This window comes from Ornithorhynchus anatinus, chromosome 2 (assembly GCF_004115215.2).
Source record: "Ornithorhynchus anatinus isolate Pmale09 chromosome 2, mOrnAna1.pri.v4, whole genome shotgun sequence".
In the NCBI taxonomy this organism is placed as follows: domain Eukaryota; kingdom Metazoa; phylum Chordata; class Mammalia; order Monotremata; family Ornithorhynchidae; genus Ornithorhynchus; species Ornithorhynchus anatinus.
Window position 1 is genome coordinate 17,818,333 of NC_041729.1, and position 22,769 is coordinate 17,841,101.

Here is a 22,769-nt window from a genome sequence, read left to right on the forward strand (position 1 = left end):
TTTCCAACAACCACTTTAGAAATCTGTCTTGCTAAGTATACAGAGGTAAATGTTGAGGACTTCTGTTAAGGTTACAGATAACTTCAGTTTTTAAGTGTCTAGCATCAAAGTTTATAGTTATTTTTAATGTGAACATACTGTGCAGGGAAAATGTCTATTTGGATATAGGAATAAGAGGAAGTTTAAAGCTTTTAAGCTTCCAAAATGACTTAATTGCAACAGTAAGCCTTTGAATTGCCTTTTTCATGAGTAGATTTACAGTGTGTCACTAAAAGTTTCTCTCTTCATTCTTTTCAACAAGGTTTTCTTTTTTTCCCCCATCTTTCACAGTTGGATACCCTTAAACATAACAATTTGAAAAATGTGGAAGAGCTGAATAAGTCAAAAGAGCTTCTGAGTTTAGGGAACCAAAAATTGGAAGAGTTCAAGAAAGAACTGTAAGTATCTCTGTGTGCTCCCTTTGAGACCTATTTAGACAATTTAGTGTACGTTGAAGCCTCGTGACAACACTCTCCTTTTTAGTGTTTAATCTACTGTCATTTAGAAAAGGTTAGGTGAAGAGGGAGAGGGAAGAGGCTGATCAAAATTATGAAGCATGAGTTTTGTTACTATTCTGCTTTACATGTGTCAAGTAGAATATCGCTCCTGCATGAGGCAGTACCTAGTTTCAGTTTCTGATGGCATCAGTATTTTTTATTCAATCCCCATTCTTTCTCCTAGCATTCAAAATAAAAATAACCTGAATCACATTTTTTGATATCACTCATTAAAGCATTATGCAGTTTATAGGATAGAAAGCAAATGGATGGAATTAGGATATGTTTTTAGAGCTTTAGGGTTTCCAGATCAGGTTTGTGACAGTAAAATCTTAATGCTATGCTTCTGGGATTTCAGACTTCAAAATTTAATAATTTCGGTTGCCAAAGGCTCCATCCAGGCAGTATCAGTCTTGTTGTGTTCTTTCTGCTTTGAACCTCACAGTTCAGAAACTGGAGTTGAACTGACAGTTTTTTTAATGGGGGAGGCAAAATAGTTCATTTTCACTTTTTACAACTGGGTGGGAAGCTTAAAGAATTTGAAGCCCTCTGTTAATAGGACAAATTGATGAAACCCAAACTGATTATAAAACAATGATCCTTACCCTTTTTAGGCAGTCATTTTGGCTTCTGAGTTTTGTTTCAACTTTGGATCATACTAATGTTATCATAAAGAAGCAGCGTGTCTTAGGGGAAAGAGCACAGACTTGGGAGTCAGAGGACGTAGGTTCTAATCCTAGCTCCGCCACTTGCTGTGTGACCTTGGGCAAGCCACTTGCCTTCCCTGTGCCTCAGTTATCTCATCTGTAAAATGGGGATTAAGACTGTGAGTCCCACGTGGGAGAACCTGATTACCTTGTGTCTACCCCAGTACTTAGCACATAGTAAGCGCTTAACAAATACCATAGTTATTATTCTGAAGAATAAATCTAGTAATTATTGAGTGCTCATAAGATGTTCTTGGAAACAGACCGCTAACTTGGTTATGTGACTAATTTCCCCAACTTCGGCAGTCTAAGTGCTGTATTCATTTTCCTACGAACCCCATCCAGATTTTGATTGTGCATGACTTACCTTTTGGATCAAGTGGAGTAATTTCCTTATTTTCTTTACCCCTCTATCTTTTGCCTTGTGAAGTCAAAGAACTGACATTCAGTGGCCACCTCTTCCTGGAAAGTGATGGACGTGTCATGGGTTTATAAATCTAGTACTTGTATGACTTAATTTCAAAATCTGAATTTCATAGTAGTTCACTTTTCATGGTTCATGTACATGTGGGATAAACAAAATCTATACCAACTTGGATGCAGTGCATTCAAAGTAGCATGGGTTCCATTCGTCTCATTGAAAAGTTGGGCTTGATTATTCTTACCTAATGTGTGTTAAGTAAACCTTTGTCTTATTGAAACAGCTACATGTTTTTACTCTAATTGCATTGGGCAGCTGGTAAGGCAGGATTTGAGTCTCAGGAGATTACTAATTTATCTCCTGCTGCCCGAGCCTTCCTTTCAGTGAGCTGATTGTGTCCCAGCAAAAGGGAATAGAAAGCAGAGGAATCCAGATATAGGCTGTCTTTCCTTCTCCTGGAATTCAAGGCTTGCAGTGTCACCCAGACCACCTTGAATATTCCAAGTCGGTATTTTTGATATGGGTCAGCCAGGAAATGGGAAAGACCGTAATGGTTCCCTAATATGATCAGTTCTCCTGCTTGAGAGAATGGCTTTTGCTTTTTATCTGATAGATTCCAGGAAATTGCTTAGGGCTGGGTTGCCCTCTCATCCCCTCTAACCCCCCCTCTTTCCCCAGCCCATTATATAATACCACTGTCTTGCCCTCACACTTCAGTCAGAAGTGAAAATAAACTTGGAGGCCTTCGGATCCCACTGTTACTACTCCCTCGGCCCAAGGCATGATCGCTCTTCAGCTTGGCCTGGCTTTCCCCTGAACTCAGTGGGCTTCCAACATATGGTGGTTTAAGTAAAGTCCAGATCCACCTTTTGACATGAAAAATTTCTTAATGGAACAGTTCTTCTCTTGGCAGGGGGCTGGCAGGGGTGGGGGGCATCACGAAGAAGGAATCTTACCTAGTAGCTACAGACCTACTGGTCTGTCTCTGGCTCCAAAACTCAGGCTTTATTCCCAGTGATGTTTAGCATTTATTTATATGAACGGTGCTCAATCCTCTTCATTGATTCAAGTATAATTGTCATTCCCTATTTGATCGGAGAACTGTAGCTCCAAGTAGTAAAGTGACATCACTATTGGTATGGGGCTCTGATTTAAACTCTGCTGGTCACTTCTCAAGTTCCAAATCCCCAGTCTTGAGCTCTTCTCCATCACTTAAAGATTGAATTAAATAACTTTTACTAGTGAAATTCCTCTCACAGGTATCTAGTTACCCATTCCTTCTCGAGAAGCCTAGTTTGTACTCTGAAGAGAACTGTTAATATTTTGAGTGCCCCTGAATCTAATGGGAGTAAAGAATTATTATAATTTTGAATTAAGAAAAGCTCTATCTTCCAATCCATTTTCTCCCTTTAATTACTTGCCTGCCAGGGTAATGAAGGCTTAGCGATGTTCAGCATAGTAATTAAAATGGCTCAAGAAAGCAATTGGCAAATTAGATTCTTAGGAAATTAACACTAACTCATTTTACTAATATTGCCTAGCAGTTCCTCAACTGGAGGCTTCTGCAAAAGGATATTTTTCCGTGTTGCAAAGCCGTACAGCTCTAAATGCTGCTTATAACTTTAGCTAACATATATAATAAGTTAAGAAATCAACTGTATTTGCATGTTTCTGTGTTTGTTTATATCCACAAATTCAGAGCTTTTAGACAGTCAAAAAGTTAGAGACCAAAACTTCTAATTTTTTTTCTTTCCAGTTTCACAGTATTTGACAATCTGCAATTCTAAAAATAAGTTTTAGGTGAAAAGAAGGGAAGCTTTTATTGAATCTAGGTTTAATCCCCTAAACCTTTCCAGTCTGTGAGAGGCTTCCACATCACTGACATAAAGTTCAACATTAAGAAAAATCAAAACACAAAGAGTTCCACTACTCAGTCGAAAGTGGAGGTTAAAAATAGATGTTTGTGCCATCAGGAAATTGATTCATACCAAGATAATTTGATTCTGAATTCAACAGAGTGTGACAGTCCACTAAGTGGATTTTAACCAACATTTATTTACCTAAAATTCGTAATTGCAAAATAACCTTCCACTGCAGAATATTAGTTTCCTATAATGAGACTAACTCGAATGCCTGGAAAATGTTTAATATATATACCTCTGATTATACTTAACTCTTCTACACCTTTTAATTACGAAGGTTAGTTGAGGTCAGGTTTTTTGTTGTCGCTTTTTATAATGAAAAATCAGGATTAGAGTGAGAGTATTGTTATTTATAAAACCAACAATTATTGATCAATCCATCATATTTATTAAGCACTCGCTATGTGTAGAGACTGTACTAAGCACTTGGAAGAGTAAAATACAACAGACTCAGCAGACAACATTCCCTGCCCATAATGAACTATTATGTAATTTTAAAACCCATAACTTCCTGGGGCATTTCACCTCTGGTTATTTTCAAAATATGTCTCGCTCACGTCAGTACCCAATTCTGAAATACTGGCTACCAGGACCGTAGGATTTTTCCATTTGCCAGAAAGAACAGCATACAAAGCAGAGCAGTTAAAGCACCGTCAGTGTCAGACAGCTAACCCTGGACATTTTTGAGAACCTTCCTTTTAAAGGGTTAAAGTCATTTTGTCAGTTCCCCATGTGGATGGCAGTCACTCACCTATTATTATAGATGCTATTAGGCACGTGACCCAGATACATTTTTCCTCAGTGCTCTGAAGCTAGTTCTCTCCCACAGTTTTCCTTGCCTGTCTTGTTTCCATGGTAACCCCGCACTGCCTGTCCTTGCAGCGAAGCCCTGAGGTTGGTGGCAGCTCAGAAGTCCCAGCAGCTATCCACGTTGCAGGAGGAGAACATTAAACTTGCCGAGGAGCTCGGAAGAAGCAGGGACGAAGTCACAAGTCATCAAAAGGTAGGTGGTTTCCAATTCAAAAAAGCTGCTGGAATCCTCTGGTATTTGCATTGCCATCAGGTGCTTTGCAGCTAACTCAAGCTGGATTTCAGAGCGCTGTATTAAATGCTGAATTGAGTTCAGACTTGAGCAAAATGGAGCAAAAGCCCTACAGTCTTTAGAAGGCAAAAGCCATTGGGAACTTGCAAATAAGTAACCCCAAGGGAGGTTTAATTGCTAAGTCATGAGAATAATGAGCTCACTTGCATCTCCTGGTTACAGTTTTAGTTTTCAAAGTACTTGTTCAAGAAGGTTTCCCCTCCATAAAATGGGAGTCGAGTTTAGTCATTTCTAAGGAAAACCAATCCTAAGGGTTTCGTGTGTTTTGGAGAGGTACCTGTTGGTAAACAGGAGAATCCCTTTTGTGGGCGTTGCTTTCTGAAAGGATCTGCAAGCGTATGCCTGTGTGTTGTTCATATTCGGAATGGGTGAGATGGAAGAAATAACAGGAAAACTACCCCCTTGGATGCTTCTATTTATCGAATAGGCTTCTGGTGGCAGAATAAGCAGTGAGTAGGACTTGATTTTCCAGTTTGCTTACATAGTGTTTTTCAACACTAAAATGTAGTTCCTTCTATTTATGAGGTATCTAAACTTGATCCTTCTTCAACAGTCAGACAAGTGGCTTTACAATGCTAGACTGATGGGGTTAAGTTTGAGTATAGATGAACATCTTGGAATCACGTTTTAAAAATAGAATTTTGCAGTGTTGTCGTCACTACTGTGCTTAGCACTAGGATGGCATTTTAATTTTCCAATGTGCTTTGCAAACACTGACCATTCTTGTGACAATATATTATCCGTTACAAGATGTTGCCATTTATAACTATGAGTAACCAATGTGGTAATACAAGTGCCTAGCTCAGGTACTTGTTGCGGGGCTTAGGGAACGAAAGAGGTTTTACATCTCTTAAAGTCTTTGTATTCTGCAGTCAGTCACTTTGAACTTTAGAACTTCACTGTTCCTTTTCCTTGTTAACTTGCAGCTTGAATCATTTTCTTATCCCTGTGACCAGCCCTCCATTATCCCCTTTATTTCTCTGCCCCATTCCAGCCCTCCCTATGGGTTTGATAAGAATAAAAAGAAAAGTTCTCCCTCATATTCTAGATTATTAGGTAGGTAGGTTTGATTAGTGTTAGCTTCTTCCTTTTGAGAGACTACCACTTTATCATGGGAATCTAGAGAAATTAAAGATCTTAAAGAAAGGCAAGTCCTTGTCTCTCAGGCCACATCTGCTCACTAAGTTTCTCTCCAGTGTGGTTTAAGCATCAGGTTGTCATAATTGGTGGGAGAAGCAGCCTGGATATTTGTTGCAGCTGTTTACATTTCAGTAAGCCTTATTGTGGTGAGGAGAGGAACCTTAAAATTTGATACTGGGTTGAATACGTAACATATTGCATGTAGGTATCCATCCTCAATTTATTTTAAGCAATGATCAGATCACTGCTGAAGTACTGAGTCTGGTAGTATGCCTCACAGCTGGCAATTTTTTATTTTTTCAAAGTCCAAAAAAGTCACTAAGAATGAGTATGGGTTAGAAAGTAGAACTGATGAAGGAAAACTGAGCTGACTTAACCCATCATGTACTTAATCTGCTGATTCCCCCCCCCCCCACTCCCCTCAGGAGAATCAAAAAGAGCTGGCTTATAACTCCATTAAGGACAGTTCATGACAAAATAAGCCTAAAATTATCCTATGGAAGAGATATAAGATAAGGCCTCCTGTCCCTGAGGGTTATTAAATGCAGGAATGAGTTAATAAAGGAAATTTTAGATTATTCTTTCTTGGAAGAGCTGAATCAATTATTTTGACTAGATGCCCATCTATTTGGAATGATTTAGATACTCTCCTATGATGAAAGCAAAAGCATTAACAGGGTCTCTTCTTGTTTCTTTGACCCTAATAGTCTATTTGCCTGTACTAGACTAGAAATCATTCCTTACAAAAGAATCACAAGTGAGACATGCAAGGACTGGTATCAGATAAATTGAATAGATTTCCCCCTCTAGACTGTAAACTCTATGTGGGCAGGGAAAATGTCCACCAACTCTGTTATACTGTTCTTTCCCAGGCCCTTAGTATAGTTCTCTACAAGCAGTAAGTGTTCAGTAAATTTGATTGCTAGATTCATAGCTTTAGGCTTCAGACGTTGCCAGCTATCCTTAGCAAAGGATCATAGAGGTGTTAGTTTAGTTTAGGTAGATTATATTTTTGAAAAAGTCCTTTCAGGTGTGTCCCATATCCAACATGGAAATATCTCGGGACCTTCAGCCCTTTTCTCTCAAGGACATAAAGTGATGCCCTTCCCCATCTCTTACGAACCACATCCCAGTTATTTGCATTGCCTGGCAGAAGCCAAGGCATCCTGAAATCTTTTGGAAGTTATTTAAGCTTTTCCTCATGAAACAGTGGCTAGTGGGTCAACTTTAACTGAGTAGCTCTTAACATTAAAGACTGCGTTAGATGAGCCTCTACCCTCCCCTTTCATTGTTCTTCCCATCTCACCACTATTTCCCTTTTCAGATTTAAGCAGTGAAACTGGAGAGAATAGAAAGTCACATTAAACTCGCTGCTATAGAAGGGATTCCCCCTCTATTCGTGATAGATTAGCAGCATACCTTCATTCTTAATTCTAGGGACTCTGGACAAATTCAGAGTACTGTGAATGATTAGGGCCAATTTGAGCACAGAGAAAAGAACGTGTTACCGTCATTGCTGCACACACACATATCTATTTTTTTTTAAGGCTGGGAAAATGGGTTAACTGAAACAGGACTGGTTCATTGATGAGCTTAGAGTTGCATAGTGTGACAGCAATGTCATGGACACAGTGATAAGCACATGTATCCACCACTGAACTCTTGTTGCTACCTGTAAGGTATTTTACACACTGGAGAGGGGAAGGATTGAGTTTACTAACTATTTTTCTCTTCCAAGCACTCAGTACAGTGCTCTGCTCAGACTAAGAGTTCAGAAAATACTATTGATTGAGTTTGATGCTGGGGATCACCGTAGGTATTTTCTCTCTTCTAAACAAACAAGGATTCCAAATGGACTGCTTATTCCTTCTGAGGGTTCCCTGTGCAATGAAGCTCTAATTTGAGACAACCTACCCTCTTTTCTATCTAGTAAAGATTCAAATTAAAAATAATACAGCAGATTCAGGCAGAGACATCAGAATACAAATAGTGAAATCCAGCCCTCGTTTATTTGTATAATGAGCAATAATAATAATGGAAAATAAAATGCCATATAAATTTGACTGTGGCCCTCTCAGTTCCTTTAATTTTCCCAAATTTCTTCTTATCTGTTGTCCTCATAATGTTTGAGGGAGGGAGGAATAGTTGGCATTATCCCATTTTTCAGACAGGAGAATCAAGCATATGTTAGTTAAGTGACTTGCCCAGGGACACACAGTGAGTAGTTACAAGACCTGGATTAAGGCTTGAGTTTTTTGTTGTTGTTTTTTTAACTTCTTCTTCACTATTTTCTGCCTCCCAAAACAAAAAGACACCATCATCTATTACGTGCTTACAATGTGTAGATTGCTGTACTAGATGCACGAGTTGCATAAAAATAATGAATATTAATCAGTAGGACATTCCACCTTGACATGGTAATTTTTGAAAAATATCCAAATTGCCATTCCAAACCTCAAAAACATGTGCCTGACTGAATGTACTGCAAATACACTGAGCTGTCACTATGGGAACAATACTGGTTTTCACAGTTCTGTGGAAATGTCGAAAATGTGTCCTGCTTCTGCAAGCCAACTATAGCCCAAATTCAAGAATAGAATTTCACCACTAACTTCTCCTGAACACCAAAGGTTAAAGCAGTTATATTACATACCCTGGACTTGTCATGCAAAATAATCCACAAATAATCAGTTGAATCTTAATTAGCCAAAGAATTGCGTGTGCAGAAGGAGAAAGCTATTTTTACCTTGAAATGTTTCATATTGGAAACATTGTGCATTAGATCGGTCGTCACGGTTTTAACCACAACTGTGGGGATTGCAGAAAATGGAGATGTAGCAGCTGGTTAAGACTGCAGAAAATGGAGATATAGCAGCTGGTTAAATTGGGTCCAGTTCAATGTTGTTTACTGCTTAGGAAGAAACAGTTTTAAGCAAAATGTAGGGAAAGGGAAAGACCTTTACCTTTCAGTCAATCAGGGTTTCTTCCCAAACATTAGCCATTAGATCTTTCCTTGGTTTGTTTGAACAGATTCAAATGTTGTTTAGGAATAAATCAGGAGGCAGAGATGAGTTGCAAAGGCACTATATCTAGGCTGAATTTTGCCTTCTGCTTTTCCTCATTGTTGTTCTAAGAAGAGTCTATATAAACTATCCCTCTAGAGTCCTTCTAACATCCTCAGTCTTTGTAGGAACATGAAGGAGATTCCCTTTGTGTTCAGGCTCTCCCTCTTCCCAAGAGTAAGAGACCCCTACAGCTTCCTGCTTAATAATTAGGGAGGATGGAAGAGGTTCATTTTTTTGCAGTATGCACACACTTTATTCATTCATTCAGTCATATTTATTGAGCGCTTCCTCTGTGCAGACTACTGTACTAAGTACTTGGGAGAGTACAATACAGCAGTATAACAGACACATTCTCTGTCCACAACAGATTTACAGCCAAGAGGGGGAGACAAACATTAATTACAGATATGTAAATGAATGCTGTGGATCTGGGATGGGGCACGAATAAAGAGAGCAAGTCAACTTGACCCAGAAATGAGTGGGAGAAAAGGAAAGAAGGGCTTAGTCTGGGAATGCTTCTTGGAGGAGATGTGCCTTCAATAAACCTTTGAAGGGGAGGAGAGTAATTGTCAGATGTCCATGTGTTTTGATAAAATTTGTTTGCAGAAGAGCAGTTGTAAAATACATATTGTATAGGCCCTTATTCTAGGGGTTTTATAACCAAAGATCTGTGTTAGCAACATAAATGTGTATTCTGGTAAATCTTTTCTACAAGAGCTTTGAAATGAGGCAGTGTGACCTAGTGGAAAAAGCACGGGCCGGGGATTCAGAGGCCCTAGATTCTAATCCGAGCTCCAACATTCATCTGCTGTGACCTTGGACAAGTCACTTCACTTCTCTGTGCCTGTTATCTCATCTGTAAAATGGAGATAAAGATTGTGAGCCCCATGTTGGATGGAGACTGTGTCCAACCTGATTAGCTTCTATCTAACCCCAGCACTAAGAACAGTGCTTGATATAGTAAGCGCTTAACAAATACCATTAAAAAAAAGCTTCAATTTTCCCCTTTTCCATGACCTTTCACTTCCTCCTTTAAAAGATGGAGTTGAAAGAAATGAGGGAGCTTGCCCCTGTGTGGGTGGTGAGCCTAGAAATCCTCAGACACAGGGGGCGTACTTTATGCTGTCAGAGTGTAACTGCTATTTTTGACTTCAAAACCTTCACTGGTGGGATTGAACTATAATCCTAGCTGTAAGCCCTCTTAGTTGGACAGTGTTGAAGAAAAGATTCACTCAGCAGCAATGGTACCAGAAGACTCCATCCTCGAGAGAGGTGTAGGTGCTTTCTTTGTTCAGTGCCTTTAGAGAATTCTGGCTTTCTAGATGCCAACAGCTAACATGATAATGCCGTTACTCAGGGGACACCGGGACTCTCTATGTTGAGGGCCTGTTCGGCTGGCAGCTAGGTAGCAGGCTTTCCAAATGTTTATAAGATAAGTTGCATTGGGTGCTGGATTTCAGGGTCTCTTTGGTTATAAAGCATTGGGAAGCAGCGTGGCTCAGCGGAAAAGAGCCTGGGCTTCGGAGTCAGAGGTCATGAGTTCGACTCCCGGCTCTGCCACTTGTCAGCTGTGTGACTGTGGGCAAGTCACTTAACTTCTCTGTGCCTCAGTTCCCTCATCTGTAAAATGGGGATTAACTGTGAGCCTCACGTGGGACAACCTGATTACCCTGTATCTCCCCCAGCGCTTAGAACAGTGCTCGGCACATAGTAAGCGCTTAACAAATACCAACATTATTATTATTATTATAAAGGTGAGAAATCTTTGCCACTTACTTCGCAATTGGTCTTAAAGACAAAAGGCAGTCTGTCACACACAAGTGCACCCACATACTAGTTGATCATTGTGAGCATCTTACAAGTATTTCCCTACAACTACTGTAAACGTTGGCCGTTCAAAGTACGACGTCCGTTCATGATCAGGAAGCTCTGTATAGTGTCCTATAGGATGAAGGAGGTAGGAAGAGACGATGAAACCTAAGAAAAACTCTTAATTATAGAACAGCAATGCGCAGGAAGAAGGAAGAGGAGAACTTAGGTTTCCTGGGAAGTCAACTTTTTTTTTCCTACCTGCTCCTGCCGCTGCTACTTGGCTCTTCACTGGGCCCCCATCACTACCACCACCATTGCCATCATACTGGATAGTTGTATTTTTGTCCGTTCCTACCCACCCATCTTTTAGGTGATAGAAGCAGGAAGCAAAACCTGACAGTCGCACACGATGTAGGCCCCCTGTTCTAATTTGACATTTCTCCCTTTATCAGTCTAGTTTTCAACATCTATCAGCTCCGAACTAAACACTGAAGAAGTGCAAACTATTGTCTAAACCAGTGGTTTCCATGTGGCAGTCAAACTGTGTTAACTTTTCCCAACCTAAATGTCTGAAAAAAGCCAAAATTTAGAAGCCTATTCAGAAAATAAAATCCCATCCTAAAATGTGAAGTGGCATCTTTACTTTTCAAGAGGAAAAACAGTGAAAAAAATGAAGAGGCTAAATATTCAATACTGAAATTATAAGTTTGGCTTATAAAGAAGCCATTTCAGAAATCACATATAGCTGTCACCATCTTAACTATTCCTTCTCACACTTCTTACCCCGTTCTTTTTATCAGGTCTTTACTGACTTTGGAAAGTAAGCAAAATCACTTTCTAAAAATGCTTAAGTATTTATAAAAATTATAAAACTTTTCCATATAACTTACTAGTTGGGAGGCAGCCGTTGGTTTTAAGGTTTAGTTTCTGTGGTTTTACATGTCTTTTTCAGGTTGTAAAACTTGAGAATTTGCAGAGGAAGTATACATTTCTCCATAGGGAGCCTTCCCATTTAGGAGTGTATTATCTTTGGAGCTAATTTCTTAGGTGTCCTATTAACATTTGCTAGGTGGAGCTGATGTATTCCACTCGGAGCAAGTAATTCATTTTCTGTGTGCTCATTAAGCAAATGAACCTCTTTATTCTTGTTTTTCAGCTGGAAGAGGAGAGATCTGTACTCAATAACCAGTTATTAGAGATGAAAAAGAGGTAAGCTTTCCCAAACTTGTTTTGTGAGCGTATTCTCACAAGTATCAGAATGTACTGCTGTAGTAGTTACTTGTTATCAAAGCGATGGAAAGAAAGTTGATTTCTTTTCTCCACCAAACGATGTTAGGACTTTGGCACTCAAGCGTGTGCTTATTTTGATGCTATTTTGTACTTTCAATCAAGATTTTTATTTTGTTCAGTTTCAAAAGTATGAGCTGAAGGAGTTTGATTTTTTTTAAACACTATATTTTCTTTAGTGGATATTAGCTCTCTCTCACTTAATCAGATTACCTCCTATATTGCACTTCTTTTTTCATCTCAATCTCAGTAACCCAGGATATTACAATTTTCTCATATGGGGTATTTGATTCAATTTCAGATCCTGGTTTTATAGGTACTAGAATATTCCAGTAATAGTGATTTTTAAATAATATAACAAGGGTCCAATTCACTTTTTAATCAAACTTTGAGTTGGATGCTTTCATTATGATAGGTCATATAAATGGTAAATCAGTGTTACATTAGCAGATCTTTCCAATAGCCCTATTGTTTTTCTTTAACTTGATTTTATAAAAATATCTGATTGTTACATTAAACTATTTAAAAATGTTTAAAACCGTTTTTCCGTATTACCACCTATTCTCTCATTCCCCTATTGCCCTTTTCATAGTTCCAAACCCATCTCCCAATCTCCCTTTTAAACTTGAATACATTTCTGTTTTCCCATAAAGCATTAATACTAGAGCAAGTTTTAACCACAGTTCATAATGCTAGATTTAAAAAAGAATTACAGGCTTGATAGGCTCATTATTTTGGTCTTTCGCCTCTTGGGCCCATTTTGTTAATCTTTGACCATTTGGGAGTCTGATGTTGTATGCTCCTTTTTTTTTTCGCTCTTCTTTTTCTAACTCAGCGTGGTTTAGTGGATATAGCATGGGCCTGGGAGTCAGAAGGACCTGGCTTCTACTCCACCACATGTCTGCTTTGCGACCTTGGGCAAATCACTTAACTTCTCTGGGCCTCAGTTACCTCATCTGTTAAAAGGAGATTTCGAATCTGAGCTCCATGAGGGACAGGGCCTGTGTCCAACCTGATATACTTGTATCTACCCCAGTGCATAGAATAGTGCTTGGCACATAGCGCTTAACAAGTACCACAGATAAGTACTCTAATTAATTCCTCCCAACCTTTTATTGGGCAAGACTTGTCAAGCATTGCCCCCAACCTTCACATTTCATTTTGCCTTTAAGTTTCCTGTGCAGTGAATGCTGCCACGATCCCTTCAGAAACCTAATTCTAATAAATTCACTGTCTACCTCCCAAGCAAGCTGTTCATGAACAGAATTTCTCCGGGTACATGGCACTGCTTGTCAACTACATTTAAGCTAGACATGTTCTTGGGAAAACATGACTTTGTGTTACTGCTAGTTGAAATATTGAATGGGTACATAATAAATAGAATTGTTCAGTCACCTTCCCTATTAAAGAAGTGACTTATTTGCAGAGTTGCCAATAGCAACTCTCCCCCGCTTGAAAAAGATTCATTAGAGTTTATCCTCTTACCTGCCAGAGCAGATTAGTTTTTTTCCACTAGCAGGATCTCCTTCTGAGGGTGCAATAGCTTACCCTAGAGATTTCAAGCATTATAGAGGGAATATATGGAGGTCATAACTCCAAAACCTACAGTTCAGTAAAACTTGAATTGATGAGGGATATAGTGTCTCTAAAAATTACTTCAATTTTTAAAAGAGACAGAATCCAACTCTGAGTGTCCTATGTTTGAGGGCAGTAATCGAGGGGTCCCTCAAGGCTCAGTGAGGAGAACTCATTCACTCCCAAGGCTTCAACTGTCACATCTATGTGGATGATTCCCAAATCTCCATCTCCAGCCCTCAGCTCTGTCCTCTGCTGTCTTGCATTTCCTCCTGCCTTCAGGACATTCCTACCTGGGTGCCCTGCTGACCCCTCATACTAAACCTGTCCAAGGCAGAGTTCCTTATCTTCCCATGCAAACCCTGAATTCCCCCTGCCTTTGCCATCACTATAAACAATATTACTGCCCTTCCTATCTTCACAGGCCGGTAACTTTGGCATTATCTTCAACTCATCTCTCGTTCAACTTTCACAACATGGCTAAAATTCAGTTTCTTCTCCATCCAAACTGATACTTCACTGATCCAACCACTTCTTCTATCCTGCCTTACTGACAGCACCTACTCCTCGCTGATGTTACCTGCCTCCTGCCTCCTGCCTCTCTCCATTCCATTTCATACGTCACTCTACTGCACAGATCATTTTTCTAAAAACACCCACTCAGTCCTCATCTCCCCACTCCTCAGGAACCTTCCCGTTCACTTCCTCAAGAGATAAACCCCTTACCATTTGCTCCTAATCTTCCCACCCATTCCCTGTCCTTCCCCGACTTTCCCATCACTGTAGATGGCATCACTATCCTTCCTATCTCACAAGCCCAATTTCTTGGCATTATGCTTGACTCCTCTTTCATTCAGAGAAGCAGCGTGGCTTAGTGGAAAGAGCCCGGGCTTGGGAGTCAGAAAGCGTGGATTCTAATCCCGGCTCTGCCACTTGTCTGCTCTATGACCTTGGGCAAATCACTTAACTTCTCTATGCCTCAGTTACCTCATCTGTAAAATGGAGATTAAAAGTGTACACTCCTTGTGGGACAACTTGATTACCCTGTATCTACCCCAGCACTTAGAATAGTGCTTGGCACATAGTAAGCTCTTAAATACCATAATTATTCCAGTGCTTCGAACAGTGCTTGGCACATAGCGCTTAACATATACCATCAATATTATTCAACCCACATATTCAATCTGTCACTAAGGTCTGTTGGTTCAACTTCTACAACACCTGTAAAATCAGTCCTTCTCCATCCAAACCACTACCACATTAATTCAAGCATTTATCCTGTCCCGCCTTGATTACCATATCAGCCTCCTTGCTAGCCTCCTTGCTGACCTCCCTGCCTCCTATCCTCACTCTAGTTCCTACTTCACTCTGCTGCCAGAATCATTTACCTACAGAAATGTTCAATCTATGTTTCCTCACTCCTCGAGAACCTCCAGTGGTTGCCCATCCACCTCCGCATCAAACAGAAACACCCTACCATTGGCTTTAAAGTACTCAATCATCTTGTCCCTTCCTACCATGCCTTGCTGATTTCCTACTACAACCCAGCCCAAACACTTCACTCCTCTAACACCAGCCTACTCACCATACCTCAATCTCATCTCTCTTGCTGCCGACCTCTTGCTTCTGGCCTTGAACACCCTCCCTCTTCATTTTCGACAGACGATAACTCTCCTCACCTTCATAGCCTTATTATAAGCCCATCTCCTCCAGAAGGCCTTCCCTGACTAAGCCCTCATTTCCTCTTCTCCCACTCCTTCCGTGTCACCCTTGCACTTGGATTTGCACTCTTAATCCACCCCCCACACTCCTTAGCCCTACAGTACTTACATACATATCCACAGATTATTCATATTAATGTTCAACTCCCCCTTTAGACTGTGAGCTTGTGGTAGGCAGGGAATGTGCCTGCCAACTCTGTTAAAGTATACTCTTCTAAGCACTTAGTATAGTGCTCTACACTCTGTAAGTGCTCAACAAATACTATTGATTGATTTAACACAATCATCTTGCCCTCTCTTACCTCACCTCGTTGATCTCCTGCTACAGCCCAGCCCGCACAAGTCACTCCTCTAGTGCCAGCTTGCTTACTGTGCCCTGCTCTTCTCATCTGTGTCACCACTGACCCTTTTCCCACATCCTGCCTCTTTCCTGGAACTCCCCCTCTTTATATGCCAGATCACCATTCATTCTCCCCACCTTCAAAATCTTTCTGAGGTCACATCTCCTCCAAGAGACCTTCCCCAATTAAGCCCTCTTTCTCCAACTCCCTCTCCCTTCTATGTCATCTATGCCCTTGGATCCTTGCCCTTTAGGGAATTTGATATTCACCCTACCCTCAGCCCCACAGCACTGATTTACATATCTGCAATTTATTCTGCAACAGTTATGTACATTTATTTATATTGATATATAAATATTATTTATATTATATTAACGCCTATCTTCCCCTGTAGACTGTAAGCTCATTGTGGGCAGGGAACTTTTCTGCCATCTCTGTCGTATTCTCCCAAGTACTTAATACAGTGTTCTGCATAGAGTAAGTGCTCAATAAATACCATTGGTTATAAAGTCTGTTTCCCTTTCTAGACTGCAAACTCTTTGTGGCAAGGAAGGTATCTACCAACTCTGTTATATTGTACTCTCCCAAGCGTTTAGTACAGTATTCTGCTCATAGTAAGTTCTCAGTAAATATAATTGTTTGACTATGATATTTGTCAAGTGCTTACTCTGTGCCAAGCACTGTTCTATGTATTAGGGTAGATAAAAGAAAATCAATTAATTGTATTTATTGAGCACTTATTTTGTGCAGAACACTATAATAAGCCCTTGGGAGAGTACAAATCAACCAAGTAGAGTAAGTGCTCAATAAATACCATTGGTTATAAAGTCTGTTTCCCTTTCTAGACTGCAAACTCTTTGTGGCAAGGAAGGTATCTACCAACTCTGTTATATTGTACTCTCCCAAGCGTTTAGTACAGTATTCTGCTCATAGTAAGTTCTCAGTAAATATAATTGTTTGACTATGATATTTGTCAAGTGCTTACTCTGTGCCAAGCACTGTTCTATGTATTAGGGTAGATAAAAGAAAATCAATTAATTGTATTTATTGAGCACTTATTTTGTGCAGAACACTATAATAAGCCCTTGGGAGAGTACAAATCAACCAAGTTGGTAGATATATTCCCTGCCCACAGAGTTTACAGGCTAGAGGGGGAGATGTACATTGAAAAAACAAAAACAGATATGTTCATAAGGGCTATGGGGCTGAGGATGGGGACTAAATATCAAGTGCTTAAAGCATAAAAATCCAAGTGCAAGGGTGTTGCAGAAGGGAGAGGGAGTAGGGGAAATGAGGGTTTAGTTGGGGAAGTTGTGATTTTAGTCAGATTGCACACGGTCCCTTCTCAATTTTCACTTCCTTCCTTTGAGGGCTGATTCAGTCAATCAGTCATATTTATTGAGCCCTTATTGTGTGTAGAGCACTGTACTAAGTGTTTGGGAGAGTACAATGTAATGGACACTTTCCCTGCCCACACAAGCTTCCAGTCTAGTGGGGGAGACAGACAATAATATAAATAAATTATAGATTTGTACCTAAGTCCTGTGGGGCTGAGAGGGAAGTGAATAAAGGGAAAAAATCAGGGCAACGCAGGAGGGAGTGGAAGAAAAGGAAATTAGGGCACCTTGAATAACCAACTTTATGCAGAAGACCCCTAAATCTACCTGAATACTACTCACTTCCACAGCCTCTCTCCCCTCCAGGCCATACAGCTCCGCTGCCCAGAAACTCCTTGGTTTTAAGGCACTTGATCAGCTCTCTCCCTCTTACCTATCCTCACTCCTTTCTCACTATAGTCCAGACTGCACATTTCACTCCTCTAACACCAGCCGAGTTACTCTTCCTTGATTTCATCAGTCTCGCCGTTGACTTCTTGCTCCCTCCCTCCCTTCTGGCTGGCCCTCCCTCCCATATCATAGTCCAACAGACTATAACTCTCTCCATCTCTCCATCTTCAAAGCCCTACTAAAGTCATATCTCCTCCAGGGAGCCTTTGCTGACTAATTTCTCATCTCCTCTCCGCATCACCTGTGAATATAAGTCTGTACCTCCTAAGCACTTTGATACCCCATCCCCAGAATTCTTATATATCCTTATACTCTGTTGCTTCCCCTACTTGTAATTTATTTTAATACCTGCCTTCCCCATTAGATTAAAAGTGCCTTATGGGCAGAGATTTTGTCTTCCTCCCCTATTGTATTCTCCCATGCCTTTAGTACAGTGCCCTGTCCGAAGTAAGTACTCAGTAAATATTGTGGATTGATTCTCTGCAATCTTGCATTTCCTCCTGCCCCTAGAACATTGCTGCATGAATTGTGCCAGCATATCCAGCTCAGTTTGTCTAAAACTGAACTCATCATCTCCCCTCCCAAATCTTGTCCTTTACTTAACTTTCCCAAGACTGCCGATAATATCGCCATCCTCCCTGTTATACAGGTCCATGACCCTGGTGTTTTCCTTGTCCGTCTCTCTCTTTCAACCCACATATTCAGTCTGTCACCAAATCCTATCATCCAGAAGTCCTCTCCACTCCATCCAACTCCCTGCCCCATTGGCCCAGGCAGTCGTCTTGTTCTGGTTTGACTACTATATCACCCTCATCACTGATCTCTCTCACCTCCGGTCCATGCTTCACTATTTAGTCTCGGTCACTTTTCTAAAATGATGTTTTGCACTTGTCTGCTTACTCCTCAGCTTCCTCCAAGAGTTACCTATTTCTCTCTGCATCTATCAGAAACTCCCGCAGTTGATTTCAAGGTGCTAAATCAGCTGTCTCCCCTTGTACTTACCCACTCTCTTCTCATATAATTCCCCAATTCGCACTTTTCGTTCCTCTCAAACTAACCTATGCACTGTGCCTCGTTCTCTTTCACTGCTCATCTCCTACTCATCTCCCCCCCACCTTGTATCCAAAAGATCATAATTCATTCCCATCTTCAAAGGCTTTCTAAATTCTCATCTCTTACAGATCTTTAATCTCTTTGTATCTCCCAACTCCAGCATGATCACTTTAGTGCCTCAATCCCTTATAGCGATTTTGTACATATCTTTTATCCTCTCTTACATCCTCCTATCTGTAATTTAATTTAGTTTCTCACTCCCTCAGACTGTAAACTCTTTGAGAGCCAGGATCATGTACACTAATTTTACTGTGCTCTCCCAAACACACACTAAATACTCTTGGCTGGTCGAATGTACTACATTAACCTCTCGGGAAAAGCACAACAGCAGGACAAGATGTGTCCTTGCTCACAGTCTAACATAGGAGACGGACATGAAAATATTTACAAATAGTAGAAGTTGTAAGGAAAACTAGGATATGATTCAAGGTTTAATCATAATTTTAAAAGATTTGAGGGGTAGACACTGGATTAATTTGGGTAAAGATGAATCCATCCTCTTCCTATAAGAGTTAATTTTAAATTAATTTTTCATTCATTCAGAGGGAGGAAAACATAATAATCTTAGTCATTATAGCTTCTAAAAATTATTTTGCAATATAGGTATTCTGTTGATTTTTTTATGTGAATGCCATGTTTTCTATGCAAACATTATCATCACTTGAAGTCCTGTATGCAAACCATAGCTTGGAAAATGAGAAAAATGGTTTGAATATGATGTTGTCCTGCACAGTTGTCCTAGTTTCTTAAAATTGCCTGAATTAGCCTGAACATTTGTGAGTTTTATAGATTATTAAATATCTTTTGAAAGCACTTTTGAAATTTCCTCCAATCTGTGGTTAATAGTAGCACTAGCTGTAGACTTTTACAGTTTGAGCATTCTAAGCTGCAGTGTGGAGTGAGGAATTGCCTCTTAAAAAATAATCTAATGGCCCACAAACCAAAAATGCAGCAAATCACTTTCATCAGGTTGCAAGATGTATATTTGCAACAGATATTGCTTTTCACGGTGCAATGACTTTTAATCAACCCAAGGCTTGATTTTATAAAATATCTGACCTTCTGCACCACCAAAGTCTAAAGTAGCTGTGGGAAATGCTTTCTTCCCCCAACTTCTTTGAACATCTCAATACTGAAAAAGATATATTTTAAATTTTAAAAGCAAAATTCCTAAAATTGGAGGCAAGTGTAAACTGCAGGCCTTCCCCCTTCCCTCCTCCTCCAGTCCCCCAGTAACTTTTTTTGTGGGGAATGAGGTTGGGAGGGGAAAGGTCAAACTAAATTTTGCTTTTGTTTTTCTAATGAACTCTTCAAAGCAGGAGTAATGAATGTTTGATAGTATTTTTTACAAACCTTAAGGGGGTTACATGTTCAGCTCATTGGGCTCATTGTGGATTGCTAACTGTCTTACTGTCTCTGAGCTTGCGCTACTTATCAATGCTCATTTCACTCCTCTCTTTTCCCTTTCCTACTCTTGCTTCCTTTGCTATATCTGTGTGTCTTTAATGGTAAGACTAAAGAAAGTCTATCCACGTTATAATAAATAATTTTTCAATTTTTTTTTTTAGTAAAACAAGTTGTTGTACATATTTTTGGCTGCCTTTGTCCCTCAGTGTCTTGCTTTCGTTTCGTAAAATACTCTCAGCGGTATTCTATATATATATATATATATACACACACATATATTTATGCTTTTTTATACTACAAAGAACTTCAGTGCAAATTTAGTTCTCCTCCTTACTGTATTTTGCATTTCTCTTCATGTTTCTAACATGTGGTTCTTGTTATCTTGCATTTTTAAAGCTTGCCCAGTAACACTTTAAGGTATTTGCTTCATTACTGGAATTTATTTCTATTTTGGTGGTAAGGGAAGAACCTGGGTATTGTGATCCTCACAGATCCCCTCATGATGCTATTTTTCACATACTGTCAATCTTAGGTTCTAAGTAATGTGGGAACCTTTTCACCTAGGTCATGAGGTACTAAGATACCAATAATTTGTATTATATGACTAAGAGTTTCCAAACACTTCAGCAGAAGAACTCCCAGTTTTGATGGTAGGACTTTTGTGATTAAAACCTAATAACCTGATGAGTTCCCATTAGAATGAGTCCACCAGTTAATAGCTGACCCATGGAAGAGCTAGCCTGCTGATTGTTATGCAGTGGGGTTTCTTGTCAACTCTACTTCTTGTTCACCCTCTAGGCTAGAGATTGAGTAATGTGGCTAAACGAGATAACGTGTCCATTAATCTGTATAATCTGTTCTTTGCTCTGCAACTCTGAAATTCTAGTCTGTGGCATTACAGGGAGAGTTTTGAAGACTGCGGGAAACCAAGAAACTAAATTAGTTGATCAGTGGCCTTTTTTGGGTGCTTACTGTGTGCTGAGCACTGTATTTGGCGATTGTAAGAATACAACAGAGTTGGTGACATATCACCTGCCCTCGAGGAGCTTACATTCTAGAGGGGGGAGACAGGTGTTAATATAAATAAATAACAGATATGTAATTCTTGCCCTGCATTTCTCAAGATTTAACTCCCCTACTCCTGTGAAGATAGGCACTGGGTCTGAGAACCTGCTTGGTTTAAACAATATTTAAGTGGAAATTTTAGCTCTCCTCCTTGCGTACAACTACAAAATAGATCCCACATTCGTTTGATGTATAGATCCCAAACTCTTTTGATATAAATAGTTAAATTGCATTTTATACATGGAAGATGTTAGGGAAATAACAAATATCTGAATGAACAGTGATTTCAATGATATCAGTAATCAGTAAAACTCAAGACCGTTGAAAATAGTTCTTAAGAGAAGGAGCATGGTCTTCTTACTTGCACAATGCTGGTGTTTGACAATTACTAAGAGTTCACAGGTATAAATTTTTCGTAGCTGATCTTGTGGTAATTCAGTGTATTATACAATTTAAAAGTTCCAATAACTTCCATCCTCTGTTTTAACTAAAATGAAAATAAAATGTATCTTCAGCAATGGGAGATTCTTCTCATCCAATATATTATTCACTTTACAGTACTCTTGGGTGCCCTGTTTTCAGCATGAAGTCAGAAATAGTATTTGAGGGTTGAGTTAAGTAGTTTTGGTAAACCCCAGATTCTTCACTTACTACTTTTTTTTCATTTGAAGTATAAGTGTAAGCAGAACAAAAGATAAATACAGCACTTATATTTTCACCTGCTTGGGTTTTTCACGTTCCCTAAGTCATTAGAATATTGTAATTCATTTGCTGGATATCATGGGTCTCACTAAGTTGACACAAATGATGGCAACAAATTTAGCATGGGCCTGTCTTTCTCCTTTCTCTGATCATCATGAGAAGGAATAGAATATTCTGCATTAAACCCTCCTTCAGAGCCAGTTCTGATGGATCTGAATAATTTGGCCAATTGTAATTGCAGACCAAATATCGTAGTGAGACTGTTAAAATGCTAATAATCCCTTGCCAAAAGAAGTTTTTAATTAAAAATTAATTTAAAGCCAATTTTCTCCCTTATACTCCAGGGATAGTTCATGAGAATGTAGAGTTTTGGTGGGTTTTTTGTTATGTTTTGTTTTGTAATCTAACCTTTCTCTCCTTGCCCTCACACCCTCTTTCCAGTTCTAAAATCCTAGCCTTTTAACCTATCGTATGTGTGTCTACCCTCATCCTTTACCCATGGCTAGGAGCTGAAGTTTTCTCTGCCATTAAGAGTTATACAGATGGTTTGACGCCGCCTGAGTCCAAGGGTGTAATGCAGCTAAATTGACTCAGATCCCACTGTCCCCCACCCAGGACTGAGCACCCCAACACCAGTACTCTGACAAGTCACTGCCAGATCTTCCCTCCATTATCATTTTGTATCTTTTCCCAAGAAGGTTTTTATACAATAACTCCAGAACCAAAGGGACTGTTCTGCCCTTTCTCCAGGTGCCTTTAAATTTTCTAATGACCCCCTTCTGATTTTTAAATTGTAGTTTTAAATAATCAAAATTGCAGGTGCAATAATTCCAACTAATGCTGTGGCCCTTAGCTGTTCCGATAACATATATTTAGAAAGCATCCAAACTAGTGAGGACCATCAGATTCTTCCAGCATAACCAGTGCTTTGCATGATAACTGTATGAATAAGCTTTGCATGTAGTTTTTGTTGCTTGATAAGAATTATTCCAAGAAGTAACAAAATTCAAGTTTAGAAAAATATTTTTGTGAATCATTCTGTGCAATCTGTTTTTTTGATTCAACA

General features: G+C 39.6%; 1 protein-coding gene across 10 annotated transcripts in view; it reads left to right on the forward strand.

Moving 5' to 3' along the window:
- CLIP1 (CAP-Gly domain containing linker protein 1) overlaps positions 1 to 22,769 on the forward strand; it is a 107,131-nt gene that overhangs the window by 77,174 nt on the left and 7,188 nt on the right. For 5 of the 10 annotated variants that reach the window (XM_029058589.2, XM_029058590.2, XM_029058595.2 and 2 more), the window contains 4 exons: positions 331 to 437; positions 4,469 to 4,589; positions 11,862 to 11,914; positions 20,333 to 20,353. In XM_029058589.2, the coding sequence (XP_028914422.1) occupies positions 331 to 437; positions 4,469 to 4,589; positions 11,862 to 11,914; positions 20,333 to 20,353 (302 nt within the window). The remainder of the gene's footprint in view (positions 1 to 330; positions 438 to 4,468; positions 4,590 to 11,861; positions 11,915 to 20,332; positions 20,354 to 22,769) is intronic. The other 5 variants (XM_029058591.2, XM_039910431.1, XM_029058597.2 and 2 more) reach the window with 1 other exon arrangement.